At 55.1% G+C, this 21,097-nt stretch overlaps 1 protein-coding gene across 4 annotated transcripts in view; it reads left to right on the top strand.

The window, feature by feature from the left end:
* SLC39A11 (solute carrier family 39 member 11) overlaps positions 1-3,618 on the top strand; it is a 238,912-nt gene extending 235,294 nt beyond the window's left edge. For all 4 annotated transcript variants that reach the window (XM_054688630.1, XM_054688633.1, XM_037493905.2 and 1 more), the window contains one exon: positions 555-3,618. In XM_054688630.1, coding sequence (XP_054544605.1) covers positions 555-633 — 79 coding nt within the window. In that variant the 3' untranslated portion in view covers positions 634-3,618. The remainder of the gene's footprint in view (positions 1-554) is intronic.
* Positions 3,619-21,097: the final 17,479 nt, after the last annotated feature.

Raw genomic sequence — 21,097 nt, 5'->3', positions numbered from 1 at the left:
TATCTCTGTATGTATCATCTGTCGGTCAATCAATCTATCATCTGTCAATCAATACCTACGTCCCATCTTTCTGGGGCTGCCTGAGGGACTAGATAAGCTTTGCCAACCAAAGCCATCCCTACCCCTCTTCTCACTGCCCGGCTGTGGGCCGGGTGTCCGGGGGGGCGCTGGTGGAGGGGGCTCCCTTCTTTGTCCATTTTGGTTTTCATAGCGTGATGATTTGAGACCAGTCAGTTACAGGGCAGATGAGATCATATCTTCGGTAAAGAGTGGACACCTACTGTTCAGCACAGATTCCAGGGCCGGGGCCTGGGCCTCGGGCATTCCCCACCAGTACAGCGGGAATAGCAGCGCTGATTTCAGGTGGTCATCCTTTGGGGTGACGTGGGTTCCTCAGTTTGCCTGACATGGAACCCCCCGGATGTTTTTGTCAGTGTCATCGCCTTATGAACAGTGGTTGCACATTCCCTGCTGGAACGCACCCTGCAGAGGATGCTTTTGGCAAGGACCCATCCCGCGTGCCCTAAGGTCTTCCTTCCTTCCTTCCCTCCTAGTGGCAACGGGAAGTTGGCGTCCTGGGCCTCCATCCTGGGGTTTGTGGTGATGATGTCCTTGGACGTTGGCCTGGGCTAGCGCTGGACCGCACGGACCCCAGGAGGGGCAGCACGAGGACCGGCGACGGCTGGCTGCGGTGGGGCCGCCAGCCCCTTTCTTCACGTTAGAGCCCTTTTTCCTCTCCCTCCTTTGCCTCTCCTTACTCTGATTGACTCTGATTACGACTATTTCTACTTTTCCTTTTGCGGGAGATACTGGTTTTATTTGGAATTTCAAGGTGTCACGCAAGGGCACGTTTTTGCTTGGCCGCTGAAGGGACGCTTTCTGCAGTGGGATTTCCCAGAGCCTACGGACCAGGGAAAGCTCTGCTCGAATGTCTTCACTCTCCCTTGCTGGACTCGATGGCAGCTCCTCAAGGTCACCTACAGAAGCAAGCCACCGGGGCAGGACTGCCTGGTGCCTTGGAGCCGACCCACCAGGACGCCTGTCGCGTCCCGCCTGCTGGACCACCGCTGCTGCTCCGCCACCGCGTGGGACTCAAGCATCGCCGCGTCGCTGCTCCCCAAGGCCCAAGGAGGGACATTCTCTGTCTGCCTCCAGGGGAGATGCTTAGTGTATGGGAGGGACATGGGTGCAGGGAGGAGAGTCAGCTGATCTTTGGTTCAAGGCAAAGTTGCGTTAAGGGAATACGGAAGCGGCGAAGACACAGGCTGAGAAAAGAGAACAGACTGTGGCTTTGATGGGGGGCCCTGCTGTCCATGGGCTCCAACAGCAAAGCCGTTTGTCATGGTCTCCAAATCCCCTGGACAATTATTTTGATACGTTTATAGCCTTCATTTTTCTAAGAGACCGGGGGACACGAGGAGGCCACTGCAACTCAAACCCTTTACTTCGTTGTGGAGGAAATCATTTAAGCGAAGATAAGGCAACGGAAGACACTGGAACCCGCCATGGGTCTCACTCTGTGACCACTTGGTGACTTGTGACCTGACCCTGAACCCTTAACATGCAGCAGACTTCACTGGAGTGTGGCCAGAGAGCTTAGGAAGAGAAAGGAAGGCATAGGAAGAGATATTTTTTAATTTCCCTTCTACAGTAAATTTTAGCAACATCAGCCAACACTCTGCAATGACCCTAAAGGATGACTTGAAGTAGACAAGTGGCCACCCACTCCACGTAGCTTCCGCTGCAGGGTGGCGGCACCTGCTGCTGCACACACAGCGAGGCCTGCCGTCCGCAATGGTCACAGGGGCATTTAGCATCTTGAGCAGGCTCCGCTGGCCAGGCAGCGGCACAAGAGCCAGGTTTCAGGCATTGGGTCACCCATGTCTGCCCTCTGAGTTTACACGTTCGATTGCTTCGCAGGGTAAATTCCCTGCTCTGCGAATACGCTAAGACCCCAAAGGCCAGTCTCCTGCTGGGCCTGCGTATGTTCTTCCGAAGTTCTGATGATCAAAATTGAAGACACGTTCAACGGTTTGATTGGTCAAGATTAATTGGTTTGGTGGCTGGTGTGTGTGTGTGTATTTCTATGTCTCTGTATGTAGTTCTACATAAGGCAAACTTCTTTCTGATGGACAAGACCTCATAACTGTGATTAATATCAATAAAGGGGAGATCGTTGCAGATGATATGTGGCTGTGTTCAGTGTTTCTCAAAGCTGCTTCTTTCCAGGGTTGATAATATAAGGGCTGAGGGCAGTGAGTCCCAACGTCTCCCCTGCAGAAGCAAAGGAAGACTCCGATGAGCCGGGCTAGTTAGATGGATGGTTATGAACAGCAGTAGCCAGCTCCACCTTACTTAGACCAAGAATTGAATGGAAGGCTGTCAGGGAGCTCACGAGCTCTACAGGAAAATCAGGCTTGAATATGGGTTGGATTTAAGGAAACTAGGAGTCTGGGACCATGGCCCAATCAGATCTCACAAACCAGCCTCCTCATGCCACCCCCAGGCTGATCCTTAGATATTGGACATCAGTACTCACCGTGCTTCCCCTGGCATCACCGCCACCACGTGAGCACGAACTCTAAACTGACCTGTGGTCCTGAAAGGGACACCGAGCGCCTGGCAGAGCTCAAGTCCCGTGCCCAGGAACTAGCTGGTACTGCCTCCTCACCGAGACTCACACAGTAATGGAATTTCAAACTCTGAAACGTGTTCAGAAGGTAGAGAGTCAAGAGAACAGCTTAAGTTTATGACAGTCTCGTTCTTTGACTGCTCAGCATCTGCCTTATTCCTCCATTTTCTCTTTTAAAGACTTTCTTCTTAGATAATGGGGCCATCCCTCAGGACGCTGAAAATTCACACAGGCCGGCCCTTCCCAAAGGAGCCACCCCTGTGGCGGACTGCCCCAGTGGGGCGCGTTCCTGTCTCAGATTCAAAAACTTAAACTGGAGGAGCCCAAGCTGATGAGCGCTGACCTTGGACACTGCCGATGCTCTGCCAGCCCCGGGCAGTGCTCAGCTGCAGGCTGATGACTGTGGCCTCTGCCGGTACGGGAGGCCAGGGAGTCTCGCGCTGAGACAGGTTCCCATGTCTCCATTTGGAATTGCCGGCCGCCCTGCCACCCCATCATCACTTTGTCATTCCTAAACACATTGCTTCTGACAAGGGGTTCGCTTTCCAGTCACAGAGGGGAGGCCACTTTGGTCTGATCCCCCAGAAGGAGTCGTCCGTGTTGAACTATGACGTGAATTATGAAAGATCTGGTTTCAGCTGGTCTGACCTCAATCCATTATCTAATGAGATCAATATTGTCCTTTTTAAGGCGGGTGTTTGTTCAGAACCGGTGATCACAGTTGAGTTGCTCTTCCCCCTAAAAGCAGGTCTGGCGTGGATGGGGTGGGGTGCTGCACCCCTTCTGTTTGACCTAAGGCTCCCCATTCTGTAGATCATCTTTTCTCTCCCTGGATGGTTTCTTTGAAGTTGTCCACTTACTTACATTTTATCTTGCTGCTCGTGCTTGCCGTGGTTTATTAAAACTTTCAACTCCAAGATCCACCTCAAGGAGTTTTACGTCTATGTTTTCTTCTGGGAGTTTCACGGTTGCGGGCTATGCACTGTAAAGCTGTCACTCTTTCATCGTCCAGTTGCATCTTGAATCCATTTCAAGTTGATTTTTTGTGTGTCTATGGCTTTCCCTTGGAGCTGGATTCCTTTAGGGAAAGGGGAAGAAACGACAGTGTCTTTGAGAAGCATTTCAGACAGGAGAGAAGGGGTTGTTTCGGCTGACACAGGAGGCTCTTAGAGGGTTGCGAATTCAGAGAACTCCAGGCTTTTCCCGTCCTCCCTGCACGTCCGACCTTGTGTTCACCCTCCAGGGGCTGCTGCTTCCCACCCACAGCTCCAGTTTTCTAGGGAAGGGCTACAATTTCACCAGCACAGAAATTCAGCCAATCCCCAGCATCAAAATTGGCATTTGTTTCTCTCCTTCACTCGGTGTGTGGACCCAAGAGGTAAGAGGGTTCCTAAGGTAAGAGGGTTGCCAAACCCCTGTACTTCAGTCTTCTTGAGCGTCCAGTGTCTTTCTACACTGCCCGCCTGCTGACCGGGACTCAGCCGTGACTGTGTGAAGGTAGAAACTTCTTCTTCCCCGTGACTGGTATGAGAAGTGGGGTGTGGGGTGTGGGGTAGGGCCTGCATTTTCTCTGGGGCCCGACGGAAGCCTGCCGTCCCCCTACGCAGAGGGTTTAGTGAGGACTCCGTGCCGGGCACCTTCCTCCGCACCCTCCTTGACTCCAGTGTGGTCACCCCACCTGAGGAGGCAGGTGGGGTCCAGGAAGTCTTAACTCACCAGGCGGGGGCAGGGCGGGCTCCCTGGTGGCGTCGGGGATGCAGGCATTGACCGCCGGGACCACCCTCCTCTGCCCTTCAGCCCTTCAAGCTTGGCTGAGCCTTGTCCTGCACCTCTCCACCCCCTAATAAATCAGGGATGAATCCAGGAAAGTTGGAAGCAAAGGGAGCCCAGAGGCTGTTCTTTTCCCCTTTCTTTAAACAGAGGCAGAGCACCTATAACAGAGGCGGGCTCCTTAGAAGTGCGCGCAGCACCACCAGTCTTTACGCACCCAGCCCTGTGACCAGAACCTTCTTAAACCACAGGCGGGGACCCCAGCTCCAGGGTGTCCCCTAGCCACAGCTCCTGGGTTCAGTGGGGCTGGCCCACAGGTACAGGCGGGGAGGGGCGCCTGCCAGGTGAGGCTGGGCAACCAGGCGCTGGCTCATGTCCCCGGGGGCCCGGCTGTGAGCCCAGGGGATCCTCGCAGTCCTTGGCCACCCCGGGGCGGTTGGCGTGGTTCCAAGGGCGTGTCCCCTGCCGGCTAAGCCGGCTCCCGGTGCTGTTTGGATGCGCGGGGCGGGGCGCCTAGCAGTGCTGGGCTTGGCACGCAACAGGCAGCGCCTCCCCTGGCCCGCCTGGCCTCGCATTTGCTGTTACTTTGCTTGGCTGCCGCGAGGCTGGTCCCACGCCACCCAAGGGACCCCAGCCTCCCTAAGCCTCCAGCCGGCTGGTCACTCCCAGCTGGTGCCCTTGAGGGTGGACCCGGGTTTGGGAAAACCTGAAGTTTATACAATTTGAGGGGCGCTCTGTGGAAAAACAACTCTGAAAATACTGTGGCAAAATTACGCACGAGGCTTTGGAAGGGGTGCCTGAGAGCAAGCCCCCCTGAGGTCAGGCTTGTCTGGCTTTGCATCAAGTTCATCTCTGGCCCCCAGGCTAAGTGAGCCAGGGCTAGAGGCCTAGAGTGCAGGGGACCCAGAGACGTCTCCAAAGCTTCAGGTGGCCTGTTTAGTGCAGTGGCTTTGCCATTTTCCTGAAACCATCCAGCCCCGCCCTTTCAGAAGCACAGGCAGTGTGTTCACGGGTAGGAGGGACAAAGCTCAAGATTCTTCTTTCTCCTCCAGTAAGGAAAATTACACCTGGAGGAGGAACTGCCAGCAGGATGGATCCCATTTCCTCTGCCCATCTAGTCCCCACTCCCTTGGTGGTAGCGGAACTGTCAGCAACTTGGTGGAGAAGGGGTCCTGCATGGCCACTGTCCCCAAAAGCTGCCCCTGAGTCCTCTGCAGCTTCTGATGGAGCTGCTGGGCCTTAGGACCTCTGACATCCTTGAGGGGTCTGGGCTACTGCCCTCTGTTCCAAGTCTTGAGCAGATGCCTTTCCATGCACAAGGTGATCCTCTGGACCTGTCTCCCAGCAGCTCTGCACCCCAACCCACCTCAACCCAATTAAAAGACAGATTGGAAGTTGTGTGGGGTCTTTTCTGATACAAACCCCAATCTGGTGTACTATGGACCACAAAGTTAGTCAGTCTCTCACTGGCTTCCCTGTCTAACTGCGAAGGGGCATGGATCCAACTTGTTTGGGTTGCTGAGGACCCAGCCTGGAGTTTAAGCCCAGATTAGCATCTCCTTTCACTATAGCAAGAGCTATGACCTTCAAGAGTCCAGGATGTGCCAGGGCAGAAGGAAAATACAGGACAAGCCTGGCGGGGAGCATGCAGAGAGGAGAGCGTGCCCCCAAATCCAGGTTCCGCCTTCCAGGTGTGCAGGCAGGTCAGAGGTGTGCTCTCTTTTCTGATCATTGCCTGCTGACCTGGGGTCTGCCTGGGTCACTACTACATCCTGGCCCCTTTGGCTCCTTTGGGGCACCTTGGTATCCCATGGAAAAGAACAATTAAGTTATTTAAGAATAGTACTTAAGTTTATGCTTCAAAGTTTTTCTTCAACGGGAATGTGCTCCCTTTCTGCTTTTTTCATTGAAAATTGCCTATAGAATGTAATAAGTTGAAATTGTGGGAAATGTACATATTTTCATTTACTGACAGATTAAGAGACAAGAGCACCCGACATAAATGGCTCGTGAACATGTAGATCTCATTGGGACTTGGGTCATGTTTGTTAAGTCAGTGGGTGATGGGCCTTATGTTAGTTCTATAATGTGTCACAAAAGCAGTAGCTTAAAGTCCCCTGGTTTCTGGGGCTCAGGAGTCTGTGCAATTAGCTGGCTCCTCTGCTGTCTTGTGAGGCTGCTGTCAAGATGTTGGCTGGGCTGCGTTCTCCTCTGGAGGCTCGACAGGGGAAGAATCTGCCTCAAAACTCCTTCAAAGGGTTAGCACAATTCAGTTCCCAGCAGTTGTGGAATTGGGGGCTCCAGCTGCTCCTCGCTGGTTGACTGGAGGCTTTCCCTAGCTCCTAGAGGTTCCTGCAGATTTTGGAGCTGCTCCAAATTCCTTAGCACACAGGCTTTGCCAACACGGCTGCTTACTCCATCAAACCAGCCCGCAGAACTCTGGGCGAGTTTGCCCCCAAGAGGGAGTCTTGTATAACGGAATCCCAGAAGTGACATCTAATCCCCATTAACTTATTCTCTGGGCTCAGACACTTGGGTTTTGTGCGTTGATTTTGTGTATTGATGGGCTTCCTTTATCAGTGAGGACAAGCACAGCACAGCGATGACATGTGAATGTGACATGGTTTTATTCTCTCTCAGCTCATGTGCTTCAGAGTGACACAGCACAGTGGAAGGGGGTGTGTGAGCAGGGAGGAGACGGGGGTCGGGGACACCCACCTGGGGAGATGGGTTCTGTTGCATGAGCCCCGGGGACCTGGTCTTTCTGCACCCCCTTCTCTAGGGTTTCCCAGGAGCCCATCCTCCAGACTGTAGGTCAGAGCCTCTCTCGGCGACCAGTAGCAGAAACTGGGGGTAGCAGAGTAGCAGAGTGAAGAATCAGAATGCTCCAGGTTCAAGTTCCTGTTGCCATGTGAGCACCCATGGGGATCAAGCAAAGATGCCTTCATTTTGCACACTGGCCTGAGTTTGATGCAGGGACTTCTACAAAGTGACTCCCAATGACATCACATTCAGTGACTGTCTAAGGCACAGCCACTGGCTGTTCTCTGTGGGCAAAAGTTGGAAGGAACAAGATCTCTACCAGATCTCAGGAACACATAGATCTAGAAGTCTCCCGAGGATTTCTTTAAAATATATTCCTGTATATTCAACACCTGTATGGTAGACTTGTATAATAAAAGCAATAGCACTATCTTGTAAGTCAAAATTGAGCCTTACCTTTCGCACTTTGGAGCCCAAAGCTGAATGTAAGGGACATGTTGCAGGTGACCTGGCGGAGCTCTGAACGGTTTCTGTTCTGGAAGCCTGAAGGGTTCATGAACCCACATCAACATTCTTCCCAAGGGCTGATTTCTTAGCCAGTGGGTTCTGCCTATTTAGGAGGGGGGTGATGTAGGTGTGTATGTTTGTTTAATGTCGAACTCTTGGCAAATGCAGATTCTTGGCAAACCTATCAGGTTGGCAGGTGCTGAAAAGTAAAATCCTCTTTTTATAAATCAGAAAAGCTGCGATGCCAGGTTCCCATCATCACCCCTACCTGGCAGAGAGCGGCCTCCCCCGGTGCCCAGCGGACCCAGGCCCCAGAACAGAAGCGCTGGCTGCAGGACACAGCCTGGATGCCCCAGCGAGGGCGCCCCTTCGAATACTCGTTTCCCAGCTGTGAAAGATGAGGGTGAATTGGGGGAGCGGTGGTTCAGCCTTATCCTGAGGTTAGGATGCAGTGGAGGTGGGAGGCTAAGGGGCCGGCTGGGCTGGGTTAGGGGTGGGTTAACAAGGAGACGCACTGGCACCACCAACATCCTGGGAGAAATGTGCTGCCCTTGAGCTTGCAGCGCTCACTGCGTGTCTGTCTAGGAGATGACAATGCTGATAGCATGGCAGATTGCGATCAGCCTTGGCAGGGAGCACCAAGCAGCACTTTGTGGTTTGGAAAAGTGCAGCAAACTAGGGCACCAGGCGCCCTCAAAACATGCCCTTCTCTGCCCAGGGCTGCCACCACCACCCACTCCCAGGCCCCTCCCACCACGAGTTCCATCTCCACTTCCTCCTTTCCCTGGTGGGGGGAGCTGGCCCCATGTGATTGGGATGGTACCCCGAAGCACCGATACCCTGCTTCATCGTTGGGTCATTGACCCTTGTGTCCCCCACGGCCCATGAATTGGTCAGCACCATTTCATTTGGATCTTGTGGGCAGGTGTAGAGAGGGGTCAGTCAGCCCGAGGTGTCAGATGCTTGAGCGGGTTGAGAAGGAGGTTAGGACCTGGCCAATCAGAAGGGAAGACAGCGCCCAGGTATTTGTGTGGGACCGTGACAATTCAGGTATTCTTGAAGTCCCCACTCTAACCTTCACCTCAACCACCCAGTCTGCTAGGGACAAACAGCAAGAGGAACAGATTTGGTGGAGAACAGCAGGGTGAGCAGTGTGCCAGTTGGAAACGGAAACTCCTCTCTCTGACATCCTGCAGAAACGATGGCAGGATGGTGCCTCTCAGGCTCTTTGGGATGCTTTGTCTGGGAGTACTGAGTCATTAAAAGTGATTTTTGTGGCCATTCTACCTGGCCACCCCCCTCGACTTTTAAACCACCCCTGCAGCTTTCATCTCACTGCGCCCTGAGTTTGGGGCTACCTCTGTCCACCTGCTCTCTCGTGTGACAGGCACCCAGCGCAGCAGCAAATGTGGACTTGGGAGCACACGTCTCCAGCGGCTGCTCTGGATTCCTGCCAGCAAGGGCGAGTGGTTTACTGTCCAGCCCCGGGAGGAGCTTACTCACCTTTTAATTGTCTGGTTTAAAAAAGATAAAAATAGATTTCAGCGACTACTACTTAGCAGCAAGACCAGGTCGGGGTGGTTGCTCTTGGATGTGGGTGCCTACCTGGCTATTTGCGTTAGCAGATTTATTCTTTGCTCTGCTGGTCTTTAAATGTCGTTCTCATTCCGCCTTTTTTAATGGAGAATTTCAGGTCTGTACTCCAGCACGCAGAAGGGGGTCATGGACCCCCGTGCACTCAACAGCCACGAACCCCTGGCCGGCCTGGCAGGGGTTTTGAAAACAAAAACAAAACAAAGCCAGACGTGGTGGCCAAGCAGGTCAGGGTGTCTCTCAGGAAAAAAAAAAAAAAAAAACCTTTATTTGGGTGACCCTGATGCCATGTTACGCCACCAGAAAAGCGACATTATACAATCGACTTTGAACGTTCTGTTGATCTTCTTCCACCCCTGTAAGTTAAACAAACAGTGGTCTTGGGTCTTGGGCCGAAGATAAAATTTTGCCCAATGCCTTTCAACTCAAATACCTGCATTTCCAAGGGGACCCCTGCTTTGCTCAAAATGCATTCTTTGCTCATTTCATCCTCATCCTGAGGCCTGCGGGGGACGCGCAGGGAGGGGGGTCAGGCTGTGTGGCTGACTCAGCAGGGATCATAGCCCTGAGCTGCGTGCACCATGGCCTGGGCAGATGTGCCAAGGACCCCACCCCGAGATCTGAGCGCACCTTCCCCCACCCCTCCCTCGGGGAGGTGAGCCGGGCCGAGCAGGAAATCTGCAGAGGAGCCGGAGACGGCACGTGTCTTCCCGGCTGCCGTCTGGGGCCGTGTGATGGGCCTTAGGGAGGGGGGGTGAGCGGAGAGAAGAGGCAGTCGGGGGGCGGGCTGCAGGTCTTGTCAAGAGATATTCCCCATGAAGGCCACTCCCAGGTCACTTAGGTCACAAAGTCCCCACGCTTCCGAGAGCCCGCCCCCTCACTGGCTCCGAAGGACAGGACATTCGGGGGGACCTGGGGCTTCTGCCTCCGTCTGTCCTCCCTCTGCCCAGGCAGCATCCAGTCCTTGAGTGGCCACCGGCCCCCGGAGCCAGGACCGCAGACACGGAGGTGTGCCGACAGGGACAGATGGTTCTCGAGGTCGTGCTCAGGGCTGGCTTTAAGAAAGGCTGTGCGGGAGCTGCAGCGGCACCTTCTCTGGCCCTGGCGCGCCTCTGAGGAGAGAGAGTCTTGTGGTCCCGGATCTGGCCGTCCCGGGCTTCTAGAAGGCTGGCTGGAACTTGCGCGTCAATCAAAGCTGCTGCTGGGTGCTGGGGGGCGGGGGTGGGGTGGGGGGCTAGCTGGAGAACGTGGGTCATCCCCTGCTTTGTGCGCGCCGAGGACCCTGACAAGTGCTGATGGATTTGGCTTCCCGCGGATGCCGAGCTCTGGGCGGGGACAAAGGGGACCATTGTTTGCGGGACAGGCCTCTGCCTGTGCAGCCACTCATTTGCCTGGCGGTGGAGACAGGTGTATCACACACCCGGCGTGCCAGAGCGACGCTGGGTGATTAAGATCTTGGCTTTGTTCCCCAGGCTTAGAGAAGCAGAAGAGCAGGGGGGAGCGGCCAGGCACTGTCCACTCCCTGGAAGCTGGCCCCCACTTTCCCTCCGCGTGGAGCTGTGCTCCTGAAAAACACACCTTAGCTGGGGGTGAGAACCGTGAATCCTGTGCCGTCCTCTTGCCCTGTCGAGCTCCAGGGGGAGCCGTGGCGTCCTCAGCGTGGGTCTTGCTGAGCAGAGGCTGAGCCCAGGTCAGCCCCCGGAGGGACATGTCACGTCTCCCGCATGCGCTGCCTGCTGGACCCCCTGGGCGTCCCGTCGGTGGGAGCTTTCCTTGCCCCTCCTGGGCTGTTGCCCTAAGTGCTCCCAGCCACTTGCTACACTTTTTAAAATTTTCTTTTTGTTAAGTAACAGAAATAAGGCTTTCTTTGGGGGGCTATTGGGGAGCCCACGGATGTTTCCAGGGAAGCCGGGGTGCTCTGCCCCCCACTCTATGCTCTGGCCGAGCACCCCTCTCATTTCCAACTTAGATACCACTTCTGTCTGTCCCCCCAATGTCTGACGATGCTCGTGTCCTCAAAAGCTCCGTCGGTGGGGCCGAGGGTGGCTGAGATCCGATGCTGGGAACCCCGCTGGAGGATATTTGGGCAAAGACTAGACTTTTCACGGAGGGACTTCGAGTATCACTGTCTCTAAGCCCTTTCTCTTGGGATGATTGATTTTACCATAGAGATCTCCAAAAGTTTCATTTTGGGGAGGTTGTAAATCAGTCATTACCGCTTGGGGAGCTGAGTGGGGAAGGGCATGCAATCACCCTTTTGACACCTCTGTCTGTGCCATGTCGGGACTCTTCCTGGTTCAGTTTCCCTGGAAACTAAACTGTCCACTCCTGTGGGGCTATGGAGAAGGTGTCTGCCTACCTGGGATGTGTCATGGGGATCCGGGGTCTCCCACAGCCCCTGGTACAGACTTTGAGGAAATCCACAGGCCCTCCCTGGTAGTGCAAGGGGTTAAAGTCTCAGTGCTTTCAAGCTATCACCAGCCACTGCAGCAGCAGTTCGATCTCTGGCCAGGGTGCTACCCACATGGTGCAGCAGACCTCTCCTATCTCCCCGCTGCTCCCCTCAGCAGTGTGTTTCAGTAGATCCGCCTGTTCTGCTCCCCACTCTGTCTCTGGTGAATCCTCTCACCCCTGCACCTCTGGCCTACACCCCAGTTCTTGTATGCATAAATAAATAAATATTTTTTTAAAAAAAGGAATCTGTGGTCCCCACCACCCCACACCTTGACTTGGAGGTAATCAGGGCCTCCAGTCCCCCATCCTGTTTCTGCTGCTCCGGTGGCCTCCCCCTCTGCAGACAGTAGCCTTCAGCTTCCCTGGCTCAACTACATCAATTGCCGATTTTCAGCATTGTCTCATGGCCTCCCTCTTCCCTTCGCTTTGTCTTTCTGACTGTTTTTCACCTTTTAAATTCATTGACTATCATTTCAGTGAAGGAGCGAAAAGACATGCACGCTCAGCCCCCCATGGACAGCAGGAAGCCGTTGATGTCTTTCTGACCATCACCCCAGTAACCACAGCCCAACACATCTTCTATACCACACTGGTAGGAGCTGAGGCCCAGAAATATTAAAAGCAGCCGCTGACACATAGCAAATGTCTGACTGGTTAGTTTGGGTTCGCAGAACTGATTAATTGCATGTGTTGTGTCATGTGCTAGAGATACAAAAAGAAGACAAAGTTGTTGCTCTTAGGAAACAGGAAGTGGGAGAGATTGAGTGCTCACTGGCCTTTCATGCATTACCTTGACTATTTGTCCCTGAAAGCTTGCAGAGAGGTGGTGTGAAGTTTCGAGATGTGAGATCATCTACCTGCATTCCCTCCTGAACGTGACAGTGGCCTGGAATTTACACGCAGGTCTGTGTGACTCCAGAGCAATGTTGACTGCGCCAACTCATCCTGTCTTTCTTGTCTTGGTTTGGTTCTTTCCAGACCTGCAAGCCCAGGGCGCAGCTCCCAGGGTCAAAGCTCAGTTCTTGGCGTTCTATTTCTCTTCTCCGCCGTGCTCAGCTTGTTTTTGTCCTCATATTTGCACCACCTCATCACAAAATGACTGCCGTGTCTCCGCGAATCATGCCCCAATCTGCAGTGGGTTGTATTTTGCTCCCTCCAAAACTTTGTGTCCATCTAGAATCTGAGGATGGGACCTTATGGGATCTTTGTCGATGTGATCAGGAAAGATTACGGTGAGGCCACTCTGGAATACAGTGTGCCCCAAATCCAAGGAGCTCGTCCTTGCACAGGATAGGAAAGGCCGCAGACACAAGAAGGCCACGTGGCGAAGGAGGTGGGGCTTGGAGTCATGCTCCCACAAGCTGAGGCACGTTAGGAGCCACCAGAAACTGGAAGAAGCAAGAAGGTTCTTCTCTAGAGCCCTTGAGTTTAGTTTTCTGGCCCCCAGACTGTGAAAGACTATGTTCCTATTGTTTTAAGCCTCTAGTTTGTGGTGATTTGCTGTGGCAGCCCTTGGAAACTAACTCACTAGCTAAGGGTAGAAGGGCAAGGAAGGCTGATTTTCCTAGAAGCGTCTCAGGGACTTCTTGTAACACCTTGTTGGTCAGAAATTTGCAACACGGCCCATCCTAGCTGCAAGGCAATCTGGAAAAAAAACAAGAGTGGAACGTGGTTTTTCCAATTGTGACAATTCTGAGTTTTGATGACACCCACCTTCACGCTCTGTTGCACAAATGACCAGGATACACCAAGAAGTCAGGTGGTTGCTTCCCAACCCCTGGGAGACCCAGAAATGTCTTGCCCCTTCCTTCCCCTCTTCCTATACCCTCCTTTCTCCTTGCTCCGCCCCCCCTTCTCTCTGCCTCCATCCTCTGTGTCACTCAAAGGAGTGTCATGAACGTTTAGGTAGCATGCAGCGACTCACCCAGCACCTAGCTCGCGCTCCATGAACGCATGCAGGAAGGCGGCTCCAGTAAGGTGAGCTGTGAACGGAGAAAGCTGGGAGAGACGGTGTGGATCTGAGGCAGATGCAGGCTGGGAGGCGGCTGGGAATTGAATCAGCAGCCACAAGTCTCGGGTTGGTGAGCGTGGCTTTCCTTGGAGCTGGGCTGGGGTTTGGAACAATCTTACCATGTGCATTTAAAAATCACCCGTTGGGTTTACCAAAAGCAGATTCCTGGATTCTGGCCCCACCCCGCCCTGCTCACTGGGTGGGTCTGGGACAGCACCTGGGAATCTGCATCTTAACCTGCCCCACCTGGCGTCCCATCCACTTCTCATTTGTGGCCTGAGATTGTCCCCATCCCAGGAGTCTGAGATTCTGCAGGGGCTGCCGGAATGATGGTCACGTGCTCTGGAAGAAGCTGGACGCAGCTTCTTGATCAGGATTTTTTTTTTTTTTTGTGGGACCCTCGCCGGTGGCCGGGGATCGAACTGGCGCTGCAGAGGCTGCGGGCAGCCTTGCAACCCAGTGCTCAACCGCTGCGCCACCAGGAGAGGCCCTTGATCGGGATTTTGATCGGGATTTCAGGACAGCAGCCGCCACCTCCAAGGAACGGCCCCCGCTCCCAGCGTTGTGTGGCTGGAGGCAGGACAGGCGGGCATCTGCCCGGCTTCCCCGCCGGGGTCCCTGTGAGCCCGTCGGCACAGCAGCTGCCGGGACCGCAGGGCCCTCACTGCTGCCCAGCCGCAGCGCCCCGGGCAGAGCCAGTCTGGCCGGAAACAGAGGGTCGCTCCACCTCCTTCACCCCACACCGTCCCACAATGACAGGTGTCCTCGTGTGAATCTCTCCCCACACGTCCACACACCTCAGCACGCGCGCCTCGTCTCTCTGGCAGCAGCTCACGGTCGCGAGTGTAAAGAAGGCACTACAGATGGAGAACGGCGCCGAGGTAGGAAGTGGCTCTTATTGAGTCTTCTGTCGCCGGGCCCCCTCCCGCTGACCTCCTCCTCACCTGCCTCTCCCCCCGCCGGGCTCCCCCTCCATCCCAGCTCTGCAGGCTCTGGCGCGGTTTTATCGCCAACCCATTTCCCGGCCAGACAAAGGGGGCCTTTGTAACAGCTCCTTCCAGATGTTGAGGATTTGGGAAACTTTCCCATCAGAAGGTGTTTGCCCTCTAGATGCCCTCAGAGGAGGAAGGCATCCAGGACAGGATTCGGGAGCGGCAATCCAGGGCCGCAGAGTCGGGCTTCCTGAGGGGCTGGGGAATGATGGGGGCTTGTGGCATTGGTGAGGGGACTCTTGGGGCTAGACACACAGGAGGGCTGGGCTCTGCTCCCTTCCCATCCTCAACAATTTCGTCCCAGTCAGTTCTTTCCACCTCACGGCTGGGCGGGCGCCTGGCCCTGCACCTCCAGGTGTCTGAGCTGGCTCGCGGGTCCATGAGATGTGCAGGGGGCTGTGGTTGTGGCCCCCGCCCCTGGCCCCCCATGCATGAACCCCTAATGTGACTGTCTGTGGAGACAGGGCTTTCAGGGAGGTCATTCATGAGGGTGGTGGCCCCTTAGAGAGAGAGAGCCCCTGGGATAAGGTGGCCATGGGTGAGCCCTCCCCAGAACCCTGGCCTCAGACTCCAGCCTCCAGAACTGCAAGGATGTAGATGTTGATGGCCCTAGCACCCCAGTCAATGGTGTTTTGTGTTTGCAGCCCAAGCTGACTAAGACACAGGCAAGAGTTGTGATTCACACTTGGGTGAAAACCATGGCTTCTGGAAGATGGGTGGCTTTCCAGTAGAGGCACCTGGCTTTCTGACTCCAGAGTCAATGCTCCTCTTGGGGGGGGGGTCTCCTGTCAGGGGGTGACCAGGTGACCATTCATGACACTTCTGGCTCTAGGTAAATCAGTAGCCAAGGCAGAACTGAAATCTGACCTTTTCCGAAGGCCCACAGTTACTGGAGGCTGGGAGGCCGGGAGGCCGGGAAGCTCAGACCCAATGTACGGTCATTCCCAGCCAAGTCCCCCAATGACCAGGCCATGTGGGGCCTGTGCCAGGCATCCTCTTCCCTGGCCCCTGGGAACTCCACTTGCGTACAGCCCAGCTTTTCCCTCTCCAGGGGCCGACCCTTCTGTCTCCTGTGTGCACCCTCTCTTCCATCTGCCCTAAGCACTCCATGCTCCTCGCCAGAAGGTCCTCCCTTTAGCTCCCCTGGGCCTTTCTCTTTTTACCGAAAGCAAAATGGACTCCTCCACAGGAGGAGGACCTTGCAAAGACCAGGAGTGAGGACCTCATGGGTGTGGGGGAAGTTGGACAAGAGAAGCTGCTTCGAGAGTCAGGCCGGAGTCACTTTCTTCCACCAATGAGGAAGAGTTGCTGTCCACCACTGCAGCTGGGAGGTAGTTATCTAATCCTCCTCAGTGTGGGGTGGTTGGCACGATCTGTTAGTCCTGCAAAGAGGGTGCCCGAACCATCCCAGGTGCCTGAGACCGCAGGGGCCTGGGAGCAGGGACTTTCAGGCCAACAACCAGGAACGCCCCAGGCAAACTGGGTTGGTCACCCTGCTTTACAATAGCTCTCTAGGGGAGGAGTCACCCCTTAGAGGGGAGAAGCCAGAACGAACACTGAGGTACAGGGGGTCTGTCATGTCTTGGGCTGTTATTTGGCTCATGTTCTCTTTCCTGCCCTCCCTCTGCCTGGCACCGCGTGGTTGACTTTGACCTTGGCATTGGCTCTGGCCCGTGGAGTGCTGGCGTCTGTGCCAGGAGCTTGGTCTTCAATGTCTGGCTTGGTTTAGGCTCCTGTGTCCACCTCAAGAACTGCCTCAGGTCGCTGCTGGTCCTTCAGTCTTGGCACCACAAGAAGGGCAGCGGAGTGGGTGGTGTTAATCATTAACGCTCAGCCCGGCCTGAATGAATTACGCCACTCTGAGCCATGCACCCTTGCAGCATGAACCTGCCATTGGTGTCATCAAGAGGGGAACCCATTTCTATTGCCCATGCCCCACTTTGAACCCAGGTCGACCGCCTTGTAATTTGCTTTGACAGTAGAGTGTGACCCAACGATGTGTGGGTCCCGGGGCAGAGCCCCTGGCTTTGCACCTTGGACTCTGTCTCTTTTGGAACCCCCAGCCCAGCCTGTGGTGAGGCCAGTCTAGCTTCGTGGAGCTTCTGAGGCCATGTGGCAGAGAACTGAGGACCCCAAATGCCGGGCACAAAAGCAAAGCCCTCTGGGGTCCCGGCCACATGGGCGAGCCCTGGGAGCCACCCCAAAGAATCACGAATCTCTCTGATATCATTGTTCTCAGGTGTTAGGTTGTGGGTGGCTTGCTACACAGCTAAGATAGTGGGTATCAACTCGTAGCCTGGGTCCCAAGCTCAACCCACAGGCAACCTCTGGCCACGTTGCCCATCAAGTTCATCCTGTCAACCTGCCAGTGTGGATGCCTCTTGTGGTGAGATGCGGAATGTTCCAGAGTGGCTTTGGGCCAGGACCTTCTACTAATAGCGGGGTTCAAGGGCAGGAGAGGCTGGCTCCAAAGCCCGTTCGGAACCCCATGGCCCCCCTGTGTTGTTTTCTCACAAACCATGAAACTCCAGAAACATTGCTCTGGGCGCCCAAGGTCATTGTCAGGGGTGCCTGAGGCCTCTAGTTCAACCTGGGTCCACTTTATGGTCCTCATCGTAGGGGCCTTTCCACTTCATTAGAAAAGGGAGAGGGCTGAGGGGTGAATGCCAGAAAGAGGGGACGGGTGAGGGGCTGTTCTATAAGCTGCATCACAGAGTGTACCCAGGCGTGCTGAGGTCGAGAGAAACATAAACATTGAGAAGAAAACACAGGCAAACGTGTCCTCGACCCTGCCATGTCATGGGTGGGGAGGGGAAGCTGCAGACATAATTTCATGCTGATGAAACTCAGAAGCCAAACACCACTTGGTGTTCGGAGACCCACGTGTGCAGAGTAAAACCATCATGAAACTAAAGGACGTGATAAGCAAATGTGGCAGGTTTGTCCTGGAATAGAAGGAGGAGACCACGGAGGATGCACAGAAGGCTCAGTGGGACTGGGCATGTTCTAGATCTTACGTCAGGGTGATATATTCCAGGGGTTCAGGACCACCCAAGGGGCTTCATGACGTCACCACAGATGTTTGGGCTCCCTCCTCCGTGGTGTCACAGGCAAGTGACTTGCCCACTTTATGCCTTAGTTTCCCCATCTGTGACACAGGGATTGATGGCAACAGCAGTTCCAGGTAGATCTCCCTTGAGTTCTTGGCCTCAAATACTTTCACTGACAGTGTTTTCCGAGCAAAGCTCATTGGCCGTAGGGCAATTTTGCTGCAAGAGATAAGATAGCTGGTTGACAGTTAGGTTTCGAGTTTGGTCTATCCAATAGCGAGTCTTAAAATAGTGGATTAAAACAATGACATCAGCGTGATGGGGGTTATGGCCGCATAACTGAACTGGGAATGGGAAATCAGAGAGTGGAAAGCTGGGTCACCCCCTCCACTAGCAAACCACCACATGCCGCTTTGCAAATCCTCACCATCCCCCTCCCAGGGTCCAAATCAAAAGTTCAGCGAGGCACAGGCTGAACCGCCTTCCACGGTGTTCATGACGGACTCCTTAGTTAATTTCGACACAACAGCTTGTCCAACCAAACTGTCAGCCAGTTACTTAATCTTTCAGGGCAAACTGCCTTACAGTCAATTAGTTATATGGTGAAAAGGCTTCTGGCCAAGAACTGGCAGAGCCTCTACAGGACACCTCCCTCTGTCAGATTTAAGGGAGGAAGCGCTTCAAACCCTGCCTGACACATGTGATTCGTTGGAGGGTGAGACAAACGAGTTGCATATGTTCCTTCGCCTATCAATGTGTCACGATTCTGCAAGAATTTTTTTTAAAGATTTATATATTTATTTATACAAGCACTGGGGTACAAGCCGGAGGCGCGGGAAGGGGAGAGGATTCACCAGAGACAGAGCAGGAAGCAGAACAGGCAGACTGACCAAAGACACTGCTGAGGGGAGCAGCGGGCGCGACAGGAGAAGTCTGCCACGCCATGTGGGAATCTCGCTGGCCGGCCGGGAATCGAACCAGTACTGCAGAGGCTGCGGACAGCCTCATAGCCCTGTGCTCAACCCGCTGTGCCGCCAGGGAGGCCCGATTCTGCAAGAAGTTAGGCTGAGTTGCAGAAGATACCAATTTGTGCTTTTTCATTGATTCAGCTGCTTGGAGCCGTGCACAGGGCCTGACACGGCTCAGCAGAAATGACAGGCTCATTCATAGCACCTTTGTTGAATTCACAAAGAGAGGGTTTTACTGCAGCGATGTTGCTCGAAGGACATCCTTTCACGCCGGTGTCCTGGACGGAGGAGAGGGGAGAATGGTTAGGCTGGGTGGAGGAGGAGCCTGCTCAGCTGCCTCCAGGCCCCTGGGGGTGTGTGCTGACTTGGTCCCCAGCTGGTCTGCAGTGACCTGGCAGTAACTGGGAGCGATTGTCGTGTGCGTGGGGCGGGGCTGGCTACAGAGTTCAATTATTAATTTGCCAGGATTAAACCAGAGACTGCTGTCTCCAGCAGCAGATAAGAGCTAACAGCAGGCAGGGAGAGGCGGCTTTGACAAGCCGGCCGGTGGTGAGGGACAGACCAGGCTGACGGAGGGCTGTCATTGTGGATGGTGCCAGTAGCGCTGTCTTCACACTCTGCTGGGCCACCAGGTGCCGCTGGGGGTCCTGGAGGTGGTGGCTTGCTACCCGCTCACCCCGTGCCTCACTGTCTGGGTCCGAGGGACTGGAACAGCCACTGTGCTGAGGTCTGACCTCGCTCCCTGGGAGGCAAGTAAGTCGCTTGAGGTGAGAGGGGCGGCCGGCTCAGGGGAGCTGCCTCCTTGGGGAGCAGCGAGGGGAGCAGGCAGTCCAGTTACACTCCAGGAAGAGCTTTCTCCCAAAGCAGTGACCCCCAGAACAGCTGACGCCCGGATACTTGCTCGGGCCCGCGTTTGGTGCTTGGCACGAATCCCCTAATTCCAGGTCCCACAGAAGTTCACGCTTTACCTGAGGCCACGTAGCTCCAGAGTAGCAGAGACCAGAGGCAGGAATCGACCTCAGCCCCCTCTTGGGATCGCCAGGCTTCAGGCAACCTGCCTCCTCTAAGGAGCCACAGGCAGAGAGATGTTAGCATTCATCAGCTGGTGTGGATGTACACGCCACACACACACATGCATGCACACACAGCACATGCCCTGCACCTGTGCACCCATCACACTCTCCACACACATGCACGCACACATGTCACACACATGCATGCACACACCCCACCTTTGAGGAACTGGCGTCAACAGACGCAGTCATCCATCATCTGTCCCCGGGGTGTCTGTGGGCTGGCCGGGGTCTCCTGCAACACCCCAGGAGGTGCTTAGACCCACAACACCTGGCCTCCCCAGCCCATTAACGCCCCGAAAGAGCTTGCTGAGCACAGCAACGGTGTCCAGACAGCGGGAACTTCCCTGCCGCATGCACTGACTTTATTAAATGGAGGCCCAGTGAGGGTGAGAGGCATATAAGATCACTCGGCTAGTGAGCGAAAGTCCGGTAGGGAGGACGCCAAAGCCCAAAGACAAGCTCGCCAGCCCCCGACGTGCAGGTTCACAGAGACTCCAAGGCCATGTGATGGGTGCCCCTTCCCCACCTACCCCCTGCTGAAGCCCCTTGGCCAGCCTGTGTGGGATCTGGTAGCGACTGGAGAATGCTGGTGTGCGGGGCCACCGCCTCTACTCCTCGGTGGGCTCATGTTTGGTTTTGCCCCAAGTCAGGCTCTAGAGAGCAATGTGGTATTGCATGTGTGGTTCTAGCATTTTCCTCCCGCATTCTCTCTGGAAGAACAGGGGATTCATGGCGCGGTCATGCATCGACGGACAGAGACATACCATCTGTAGAGTTAGAGGTGGCCTGGCCTGGAGGGTGGGGTCCAGGACCCAAGACTGAGGGACGGGCTCTCAACCTTGGCACGAGGACCTCTGGTCCAGACCTGGTGTGGTGTCCCTGGGGGCTGGGGTGGGGGGAGCAGGAGGACACCACCCCCTGGCTGAGAACCCCTGGGAGTGATTTCTCAAAGTGGGAGGGGGCGGCTGTCTGCCCAGTGTCCCAGTCCCTTTGCCATCCTGTCCATCCCGCCCTGGCCATCTGTTCAGTGGGAGCTGGGGCGACTGTGGGCCCCTCACGCCCCTTCTCCTGGTGCCTCTGCGGCCGTCTGCCCTGGCCCCGATCATGTCCAGAAACAAGCCGCGCTTGGGAGGGTTGGCGCAGGGGAGCTGGAGAAAAGCCAGCTCCTTTCCTTCCCCCTCAAAGTCCTGTTTCTCTTCAGGGTTCACGGATGGTCAAGGGAGACTCGAGTCCACCCAGCAGGCAGGGACGGGCAAGCCGCACAAACGCCCCTCTGTCCCT

Source organism: Talpa occidentalis, unplaced genomic scaffold (genome assembly GCF_014898055.3).
Source record: "Talpa occidentalis isolate TD23 unplaced genomic scaffold, MPIMG_talOcc4v2.1 talOcc4.7, whole genome shotgun sequence".
Lineage (NCBI taxonomy): Eukaryota > Metazoa > Chordata > Mammalia > Eulipotyphla > Talpidae > Talpa > Talpa occidentalis.
The sequence above is the reverse complement of the archived record's forward strand: the minus strand, read 5'-3'. Positions and strand labels throughout refer to the sequence as shown.